Source organism: Rhinatrema bivittatum, chromosome 8, assembly GCF_901001135.1.
Source record: "Rhinatrema bivittatum chromosome 8, aRhiBiv1.1, whole genome shotgun sequence".
Taxonomy (NCBI): Eukaryota; Metazoa; Chordata; class Amphibia; order Gymnophiona; family Rhinatrematidae; genus Rhinatrema; species Rhinatrema bivittatum.
In genome coordinates this window covers 218,780,073-218,790,844 of record NC_042622.1, presented here as the reverse complement: position 1 = coordinate 218,790,844, position 10,772 = coordinate 218,780,073, and the positions used below count along the sequence as shown (strand labels likewise).

At 46.2% G+C, this 10,772-nt stretch overlaps 1 protein-coding gene across 5 annotated transcripts; it reads left to right on the top strand.

Annotated features, from left to right (window-relative positions):
- Positions 1 to 577: 577 nt before the first annotated feature.
- LOC115097470 (cold-inducible RNA-binding protein-like) lies at positions 578 to 6,035 on the top strand. 5 transcript variants are annotated; one of them, XM_029613336.1, is made up of 10 exons: positions 578 to 735; positions 1,226 to 1,341; positions 1,434 to 1,540; positions 1,853 to 1,973; positions 2,085 to 2,163; positions 2,307 to 2,368; positions 2,760 to 4,077; positions 4,577 to 4,656; positions 4,973 to 5,019; positions 5,846 to 6,018. In XM_029613336.1, exons 1-7 carry the CDS (start codon positions 626 to 628, stop codon positions 2,771 to 2,773), a joined length of 609 nt encoding a protein of 202 aa, XP_029469196.1. In that variant the 5' UTR covers positions 578 to 625; the 3' UTR covers positions 2,774 to 4,077; positions 4,577 to 4,656; positions 4,973 to 5,019; positions 5,846 to 6,018. The 5 variants fall into 5 exon arrangements, with proteins under 5 accessions (XP_029469196.1, XP_029469199.1, XP_029469198.1 ...); XM_029613334.1 differs by having other exon boundaries at positions 579 to 735; positions 2,304 to 2,368; XM_029613339.1 differs by lacking the exon at positions 2,760 to 4,077 and having other exon boundaries at positions 5,846 to 6,035.
- The last annotated feature ends 4,737 nt before the right edge of the window (positions 6,036 to 10,772 follow it).

The window sequence follows — 10,772 nt, the reverse complement described above, 5'->3', positions numbered from 1 at the left end:
GAAGGGGCTTTCTTGTAACAGCCCCTGTAGCACAGTGCGTGAGGGAAAGGGAGGGGGCATTCCTTGGGGAAGTGTTGGGGAAGGTGCAAGGATTCTCTCGGTGCGTAGGAGGGGGCAGCTTCCTGGTAACCCCCCCCCCCCGCGCGCCTGGGATATGTGGGAGGAGGGGCTCTCTTGTAATGGCCCCATCGTTTTTGTGGAAGGTAGAGCTTTCTAGTAACGGGCCCTAGCTGCGGGATGTGTGGGGGAGGGGTTTCTTTAATGGCTCCATAGAGCACGTGTTCTTGAGGGAGGACAAGGGGGCTCTCGGGTAATGGCCCCCTAAGTGAGAAGGGAAGAGGGACAATTTTGTAATGGCCCACCGACGTGCGCGGTCTGAGACGGTAAAATGAGGTATTTTGGGGAACGAAATCTTAGCTTGCCAGAGGTGCAGTGTGGGAGAATTCTCAGACTGAAAGTCTCAGCGCATGTCGCCTTTGTCTGTTAAAGCCCCCATCCCCCAACGCAACAGAAAAAAAAACCGTTACAAGCGCCCAGACTATTCATTCATCTTCGTAGAACGCTAGAGGTTACTCCTTCCAGAATCTAATTGGTTGAAGAGAAAGCACCGTCTTGGCGCATATTAATGAGATGGGCGGACCGAAGAACGCTATATAAAGAACGCTTGCCTCTTTTTCGCCCTCTTCCTACCTGGAGCTCTGATCGAATCTGTCTTGTACAGTTGCTGCACATACGGTACGGCTGGGTGGCGCGGGAGCGCCTGGGGGCTGGTTACACTGTATTGAAGAACAGGAGGGCTAAAAACAAAAAACGCGGGTGGGGTAGAAATGCCCAGAGCGGTTTCACCGCTAGCTGGTGCCAGTAGTGGCGGTAACGGATTGCGGCGTTAGTTCGAGTGAAAATGTACGCTGGTGCCCTCCCGGCTGTGGGGTTTTTTTTTGGTTTTTTTTTTGTGAGCTTGGTAATGGGGGCATGAGGCTCAATGGCGCGGTTCCCTGCCACCCGTTGCCAGGATTCGCGATAACGGGTTGCTATCTTTCGAGTGAAAAACTCATCTGATTCTCGTTACGGCTTTGTCTGAGATTGAGATATGGCTCTCAAAATGGCGCTGCCTAGCTGCGCCCACCGGACGAGACGGTGGGTAGGAGATCACCTGTGTGGCGCGGTTTCTGTTGTACGCGTGCGCAGAGTTCATGATTTCATTTCCTTTTTTTTTCCCCCCTAGAACCGTTACAACAATGGCCTCCAACGAAGGAAAACTCTTTATAGGCGGATTAAGTTTTGATACCAATGAGCAATCTTTGGAGCAAGTATTTTGCAAATACGGACAGATTTCTGAAGGTGAGTTAGTAGGATGTTAGCGAATACTTGGCCTTTACCCATCGTGCAAAGTGTTTTTTTTACTTAAGATACTGGTTTCTGCTGTCTTCTAGTGGTTGTGGTCAAAGACAGAGAAACCCAGCGATCCCGCGGATTTGGTTTTGTCACATATGAGAATGCAGATGATGCTAAAGATGCATTGATGGCAATGAACGGCAAGGTATGTGGTCATTACCATATTGGCGTTTAATACAGTTTAACTTTTCTAATGTTTAGATGTAAAAACAAAACTACTTCTGGTATGCTGCATGAAAATTTTAGCTCAGTAGGAGTTTATCTTAAAACTAGATATTAGCTTGCTATCTTTCTAGTGTTATCTTGAAGGTGACCAGTCCAGGTTTGACTCGTTTTATAAACTGTATGCACTTTTTATTTTTTGGGGTCTTCCTAGTTATATATATCCTTTTTTTAGGATACTGCTGTCCTTGTATATTAGCTACTTCTGTGCTTTTTTTTTTTAATTTAATTTTAGACACTTGATGGTCGTCAAATCAGAGTTGACCAGGCAGGTCAATCATCAGACAACAGAAATCGTGGCTATAGAGGTGGTTCTTCTGGAGGAAGAGGCTTTTTCCGTGGTGGCAGAGGACGAGGTGAGCAGTTATGTTTGGTTTCCACCCCCCCCCCCCCCCCCCAGTAGTTTATACAGAAATTCTTATTTCATGGCTTGTTGGATCTATACTAAAGTCTTACTGTTTTTTTAGGTGGAGACAGAGGTTATGGAAGCAGCAGGTTTGAGTCTAGAAGTGGTGGATATGGTGGGTCCCGAGAGTACTATGGGAGGTAAGTATTTAGTCCTTTAAAACTTACGGATGGACACTATAATTCTATGATGTTATAGCATGGAAATGTAAATCATTTGCACTTGGCTAGAATGCAAAGTCATGACTCATTTTGTGAACATGATTGATTTATTCTTCCAGCAGGAATCAGGGGGGCTATGGTGATCGTTCAGGAGGCTCATATAGAGATAGCTATGATAGTTATGGTAAGTTATATATATAATTTTTTTCTTGCCACACATTTTGGGTGGGATATATGCACTTTAAACTTGTGTGGCCTTGTACTGAAGGCTAAGAGTAACTAAGTTTCAATACTTGCGCACTTTCCTGTGATTCCCTCAAGTTCAGGTTTCTGAACAGATCTTTTTTTTTTAATCTTGGTATAGTGCATGAGTAGGAATAAGTTTTGAATGAGAGCTTATTTAGCATTTCATCAAGACTTTGCTTATGCTTTGCTCTAATTAGTGTATTAAGCTGGGAAGGGGAGATCTAAGACAAAGTGAAATTGCCTCACAGATGAAACTTAGGGGAGTTAAATGCTGGAACTTGTCACTATGCTTCAGTGCCTTTACAATTCTGCCTGCTTCTTGTCCTCAGCTACTCACGAGTAAAAATCCTTCCTGGCTCAAGATCGTCCTTCCAATGGCTGTGTTTATAAAGATTTTTGGAGCTGCGCTGAATCGTTATTGTGTAGTACTTCTACTTGTAATTCTTTCTTTGTAGTAACTGTTCTGATGTTAAACACAGCCTGACAGCTTCTGACTTGTCAGACATTTCAGAGTTTTCCTTAAAAGAAAGCTCCTGTTTTGAGTGTTTTTAGTTTTTGAAAAGCACTACAGTTTTTTTGTGTCCTAAGGACCTTAATTCAGTGTTCACGGAAGCTGAACAAGCTGTGAATTTTTTTTAACAAGTGCATTTATACCTCTTGACTTTTATATCATTCCTTTAGTTTAGCAAGGTGGGATTGGAGTGTATATGTGTAAAGATAAAGCACCTTGGTACATTTAAAGAGAAGCTACTTGTATGTGTAGACTGCAGAGAACCTTTTTTACTTTAATGTAATCTGCCCAAGAATAGATATGGAAACGTTCCACAAGTTCTGAAATGTTTGTTTATATTGTCCATTTTGCTGGAAGAAATGCCTTTTTCAGTTTATATTGTAAAGTGATTAAGGATTCCTGTATTCAGTATTTTTTTGGCTTCACGAAGCCTATTAAAAGACCATCTGAAACTAACTTTTCTCTTGACAATTACATCTCATGCACAACACAATCCTTATGCCTGAACTAGATGTAGATAAACCTTGAGTCTGTCCAAATCCCTTAGTAAACGTTTTGGTCTCTACTTTGCCAGAATCACTTGCCCTGTAGGTGCTGCTCAGGAGAAATGGATTGTTCAGCTTGCCCCTTCTACATCTTGTAGGATTGAACAAGAAAGATCCAGCCCATTCTTGTGGGTCATGAGCAGGGAGATCATGCCACAGACGTTTAGTAGCAAGTCCATAGATTTATTAAATTTCATAATAAAAGGATGTAAGGGGAAGATAAATATCAACATTCCCCCACACCATCCCCTAAACCAAATTAAATGCTACTGTTCTGGGGCAAAGTGACTGTAGCTTAATCCCAAACCTTGAATAACTAAACATCACAAACAGTAATTGGCATTTGAGTAAAATACATAAAAAGGCTTAAAAGAAATTGATCAGTTAAGACCATTAGTTTAGAAATAGTGGGGCATGTAAGACTGAATTGGTAGTTTGGGTTTGTTGATGCCTTAAACTTCTAAGAATCCTCTGCTAGCATATGGAAACAGCAGTGTCCTTGGCGAAAGAAGTGTTGTGCCTCCAGTGAAACTTCTGAGACGAAAGCTGCTCTTGGCTAGTTCATATGTGGGAATAGTCCTGTAATTCGAGGTAACTCTTTTGCTCATGTCCGCATCCTTCTCTTGAGCTCATTTGAGTCTAATGTGCCTGTGAAATGCTCTTTGACAGATTCAGACTTAAAAAAAAAAAAAGCCATTGCTGAATGCAATTGTTCTCCCATATCATACAAGTACCAATTGTCATATTTGTGCTGCTGTCATTCTAGTAGGAGCATTAGCAGAAAAGATACATTTTAAGGATAAGAACAAGTTTTGGATTTTTATCCATCTACTGAACCTTACTGGATACAATTTGTAAACTTAATGATGACAATTGCTGCCATTTATATCGGCTTCTGCTTCTTATGAAGCAACCCTGCCCAGTGGTTTACTGTGAAGTCTGCTGGGAGATCCAGAGGTTTTAAACATGGCTGTGTAACTAAGCAGTCCAAATAATATTGCCTAGAATTGGAATTGCAAACATGTTACAGGGAGGGGATTGCAATATGGAAGCTTGTTCTGTTTGGTAACATGAGTTTCTATTTTGGCAGATTGACTATGAACAGCAGATGGCATGAAGCTCTAGTTGATGGAAATTTGAAGCAGGAGAAGTTTCTTGCACTTTTGGGAGGTGGGTAGCACTGAAGATCAGTACATGTTAACCTTGCTCCTTTTTTCCCCAGATATGACTAACAAATGTAAGAGTGACAATTACTACTATTTATATTGACTTCCACTTCCCATGAAGCAACCCTCCCCCGGCTTATTGTGAAGTCTGCTGAGAGATCCAAAGATGTTGAGCATGACCATGACAAATAACTGTCCAAATTACACTGCCTAGAAGATGAAGTGTACCTGTGAAGGAGTTGCAAACATGTTGTTGCAGGAGGGAATTGTAACAAACTTTGTTTTGCTTGGTTGGTAACAATGTCCTTCTGTTTTGGCAGATTGAAAAGCTACAGCTTGTGGTCTAAAAGATGAAGCTGTCTTGCAGGTAATAGTCCTTACTTATTTGGAGAAACAAGGATAGATAAGTTGGTACTCTACTGTTGGAGTCCAGAGCACTTTAAGATGGCTGCATTAATTTGAATTTCTGCATGGATATCAGACATTGACATTGTCGGCAAAAACTGTATAGTAAAATACCTTATATTTAATGCATTTATTGCAAAACCTGTCATAAGTCTTACATTTGAAAGGGGCATGGGATAAAACACTGGATCAGTCCAGACTCCTGGGTTTATTCATCCCTGCCAGCAGATGGAGACAAAGCTTCACTGAAGCTGCTTGATAATCTCTGGTGCCACCTGTAATTACTCAGTATTTCTGTCTCTAGCAGATGGTGGCAGGTGCATAAACCCCTCAGTTTTTTTTTGAGGGGGGGTCCTTTTTTAGCAACTAAAGGATGGCAATGAAGAAGGAAGTGCATAGGGGTGTGGCAGTTGCTACCCTTGGCTGGTGGGCCTTCATGCTGTTGGTGCAGCTCCAATCTTGCTCTTTGCTTTAAAAATAGGGGGGGGGGGAATCTGACTCTGACAGTCAATGAGGATACTGGATTTTGGGGGTCTGGGAAAACAAGTAGGAATTGGGGGGGGGGGGGGGGGGTGTCACTTGCTGATTTCCTCCTTCCCCCCCCCCTCCCCGGGACCAATAAGCCTGATCCTTTTGATGCTACCATGAGTGTGTTGAGCAGACTAGATGGACTGTTTGGTCCTCTTTGCTGTCATTTTGTTTGAGTTCATTTGAACTTTTAACATGGTTCCTTCTAGAAAGGAACTTACTTGTGCCTTATGTTTAAGTATGTTTTTGTTTTTAAACAGATGGTGTATATGCAAGCACAGCTGGGGGTGCATTCACCGTTGGCAGAGAAATTGATGTGAACTGAAGATGCACTTGCCTATACAGTCCTTTGTATAACATCTGTTTGAAGTTTAATCTTGATCTACTTCAGAATGTTTGCATCTTAAAAATAAAAGTTTATAATTGTCATGCAGTTTGAGTTAAACTTGACAGGTGGTGAGTTTTTTGTTTAACAATTTGTGTAAAGTAGCTTCCAATGGTACTATAACATCTTAACTATCTGGAAGGAAATCCATGTCTGGATTGCCTCTGGATTCATGTCATATTGCCTCTGTGTACCAAGTACACAGAGGCAATATGAGCCAGATTGGTGTTCAGTGTTCTGTATAAAAGGGCAAGCTGACTTGTTCCAGAATATTTTCCTGCTGACTAGCAGCAGATGGAGACAGTAAAGGAGACTTACTGATGTCACTGACATAGTCCTGCCAGGACATAAGCCTACCAGTATTATCTGCAGCAGATGGTAGACATACATCTCCTGTGGATTGCTTGTGGTAAAAAAAAAAATTCAGAAGCACTACTTCCTGTAGCACCCAGATCAATCCAGACTGAGTTATGGAGTCAGAACTTCAAAAGGTGTGCACCCTCTGTTACCCTTCAGTATTTTACTGACTCCAGCAGATGAGTGGCTGAACTTCAGATCCCCACTAAGAATTCTGGAAAGCTAGATTTAGGGATCTTTTCTCTAATTTCTTTGTTTCCTTTTCTTGATGGATCAAGGTTGACAGAGTTCACAAAAGACATCTTTGTACTAATATCTAAAAGTCAGCTCCTTGGCTAGGGGCAAACAATCTAACTTGCAGGCAGAGCTGTTTTACAGTTTCCCCTTCGTGTGTATGCCTTGCAGGGGTAAGTGTTATATTTTTCTAACTTCACAGGTTACATTTACTGTTTGTGTCTCTGGGGTGCAAGTTGGTGGTCCAACTCTCCCCCCCATTGCTGCGATGATCCGCTGCCCTGAGAAGCAGATTGCCTCGGGGCAGCTTCCACAGAGACGTGGTATTCCTCTGTGTGGTTAAAAAAAAAAAAACAAAAAAAAAACCTCTGGTTGGAGAGGAAGAATCAGTTCTGAAGCAGAAAAATTTTTCCTGCTCCTCATAGCTACATACTGGAGGATTTGTGACCTGCTCCTCCACCATCCCCATGCCGTGGTCCTCGAGATGCAGTTCAAGGGGGGAGCCTGGTTCATGGCTCTCCCGTGAGAGGATTTGCGTGAGGTGCCTCCCTGGTGGGGAGGGTCCCTCGCAGCCAGCAGGATGACTTGCTTCATGCTCTCGGGTGTGCCTCGAGGTGCACAGGCCAGCCCCAATCCCACCCACTGCAGGAATGGTGGTGGCCATCTTGGATACTGAGCTGGCTGCTCCTGTGCAGCCAGGAGAGACTCCTGACCCCATTTCTTCATTCTTGCCGCTGATTCTGACACTGCTATTGCCTCTAGCCCCTTCTTCATCTGTGGGGTGGGGGGTCCCCCCTTGGTTCCTTTCTCGACAGGCATTATTTATTTTATTGGCTTCACCATCACAATAGTTTACAAAGTAAAAGTACAATCTGGCCAGATTGGGTCAGCAGCAGGCTTCAGCATCAGGGCCTCCTAAAGAAAGCAGTATGGCTGCTGGGGCCCCTCAGGGAGTAGGGGGCTCTGGGACTTTCCAAGGTGTTTCCAGGGTCCAGGTGGTCATCTTCCAGGGAGTTTGAATCCTCCTCCCCAGGGTCTGTCTCCGTACCCAGACCTGGATGAACCCTCTCCCATTGCTCACATGGAAGGGGATGGGATGATCCTAGAGTACTGGGTTTCTTCCAGAGGGATGAGTTGGACCCTCTCATCCCATATGTCCTGTAGGAATTAGATATTGAGGCTCCACAGGATCCTCCTGGGCCTACTCCACTGGCAAAGAAGGGGGACCCTGCGCTGGCAGGTCTACATCCTTGGGTCCTTTCCTACTCATTCTCCACTTCAACTGTTGTCCAGGGAATGGGATTCCCCCTGAAGCCTCTCTTAAGGTGGGCAGAGCTATGGATAAACCATACCCTCTCCCAGACAACTTTCTGGAGCTCCTCAGTATTCTCAAAAGTAGACACAGCTGTATCTGCTGTCACAAGCAAATAACCATTCCTGTGACTGGAGGAGCCGCTCTGCAGGATAGGAAGCTCGAGGTGTCCGCTCTGGGAGTCAGAGCGGTGATCTTTAGCTCCCTCACACAACGAGCAGGCTTCGGATGGGTCCAGGAGCTGCTCCTGAAGAAGCGCAACAGGCCGACCGCCTGGAGGCCGTGGTTGCATATGAAGCAGATGCTCTATATGACCTGTGTTCTAGCCAGATCTATGGTTTCGGCAGTCTTGGCCAGGTGCCTCCTCTGGCTCCGCATCTGGTTGACAGATTCTTCTTCCAAGACGCAGTTGGGTTCTCTGCCCTTCAAAGGGAAACCACTCTTTGGAGATGATCTGGATCAACTTATCAAGTCCCTTGGTGAAAATAAGGTGCATAGGCTACCGGTGGATCGGCCACAATCTATTAGACAGTTCAGTTCCACCAGAAGCCGTTTTCTGGAGTCGGTTTTCATCAAGACTGGCTGCACATCATCCGCCTTCTTCACATTCTCAGTCCTGGTCTCATTCCTTTTGAGACCGGCCCAGGATGGTCTTGCCCGGGGGGCTGCTTCCATATCTTCACAATGAAGCCATGCCGACCCACACCTCAATCCCCAGGATAGGGGGAACGGCTCTCCCTCTTCTACGAGGAGTGGGTCAAGATTACCTCAGATCAGTGGGTCTTGGATATTCTAAGGCACGGCTACGCTTTAGAATTTGCTCGACCTCTAAGACAGATTCCTCTTTTCTCCCTGTGGACTGCTTTAGAAACAACACATAGTACGTCAGACACTCAACAGGCTTCTGGCTCTTGGGCCAATTCTCCCGGTACCTCCGAAGGAAGAGGGGTCCGGCCATTATTCATTCTACTTTGTGGTCCCCAAGAAGGAGGGCTCCCTCAGCCCAATATTGGATCTCAAGATCAACAAAGCCCTCCGGGTCCCACACTTCAGAATGGAAACCTTGCGCTCAGTGATAGCGGAGAATTTCTGGCCCCCTTGGATCTCTCTGAGGCTTATCTTCACATTCCCATACTCAAGGCGCATCAGCGCTTTCTTCGCTTCAAGATTCTGGGACACTTTCAATTCCAGGCCCTGCCCTTTGGCCTTGCGACCGTTCCCTGGACTTTCACCAAAGTAGTGGTAGCGGCAGCCCTCAGAAGGGAAGGCATTCTGGTCCACCCCTATTTGTACAAGTGGTTCATCAGGGCAAAGTCCCTGACCCAGTGTCAGTGCGCGATTGACAGTGTTGCATCTCCTATCCCTCAGATGGGTGGTCAATTTCTCCAAGAGCAGCCTTATCCCATCTCAGTCCCTAAACTTCCTAGGAGCATGTTTCGATAACCACTGTGGGCAAGGTACTCCTGCATGCAGATCGGGCCCAGGCTCTCATGAGGTACAGCGCTTCACTTCTCTACCTCGACCCACAGCTTGGGATTATCTTCAGGTTCTAGGCACTATGGCTTTCACTATCGATCTGGTGCCTTGGGCCTTTCTGCATATGCGACCTTTCCAGAGAGCCTTGCTCTCCTGCTGCAAGCTGGTGTTTCAGGAGTTTCAAGCCATCCTGCCGGAGAGGACCAAGGACAGTCTGGCCAGGTGGCTCAGCCTGGATCATTTGTTACAAGGGGTAACCTTGGATGTCCCTCAATGGGTAATTGTCACTACAGACGCCAGTCTTTCCGGCTGGGGCGCGGTGTGTCAGATGAAATCGGCATGGCGAAGTGGACACAGTTGCAAGCAACCTGGCCGATCAATCGCTTAGAGACCAGAGCGGTGCGTCTGGTGTTGAAGTGTTTCCTCCCCCTTGTCCATCGTGAGGCAGTTCGGATACTGTCTGACAATGCAACCACTGTAGTGGACATCAATGGTCAAGGGAGAACAAAGAGTTGTCATGTTTCTCAGAAGATGGACCATAGGTGGCCTGGGCAGAGATACATCTTTCCCGCCTAGCAGCTTCTCCCATCGCAGGAGTGGACAACATTCAGGCCAACTTCTTGAGGAGTCAACACATGGATCCGGGGAAGTGGGAACTTCCTGAGGAGGCAGTGGCGCTTCTATTTAGTCGGTGGGGAACCTCCCACCTGGACCTGATGGCCACATCATGGAACGCAAAAGCTCTGCGATTCTTCAGCCGCCAAAGGGAGCACAGTCCAGAGGGAATGGATGCCTTAGTCCTTCCTTGGCTGCAGCATCTGCTACCCTGTGTTCCTGCCATGGCCCCTCGTGGGAAAAGTAAGCTGGAGCATAGAGGTCCACCAAGGTCCTGTAATACTGGTGGTGCTAGAATGGCTACGTTGGCTGTGGTTCGCAGACTTGGTCAACCTCATGGTGGATGGCCCTCTCTGCCTGGGACATCTGCTGGATTTGGATGATGGGACCCAGGATTACCTGGATCCAGGTCCCATGATATCCTCAGAGGGAGATGACCCTAGCGTGGTACGCTTGTTTAAGCGTGAGCGGCTTAGACTTCTTATCCCCCAGCTTTTGGAAGTGCTGGGGGTCAAGGTGGCTCAAGAGCAGTCTGACAGCGAAGGGGTTAACCCGGTCCTAGATGGGGAAACAGGGTCTGACCTCTTTTCTGCTACCAAAGAAGGTTTGCGAACTGGTTATCCGGGAGTGGGATTCGCCAGACACTGGCTTGAAAGTGGGCAGAGCGATGATGAAGATCTACCTCCTCCTTGCAGGAGGTTTTGGATCTTCTGAAGGTGCCAAAGGTGGAGGTGGCGGTGTCTGCCGTAACTACCACCATGCCCGTGGCTGGCGCTGTGGCGCTGAAAAATATACAAGACTGCAAGCT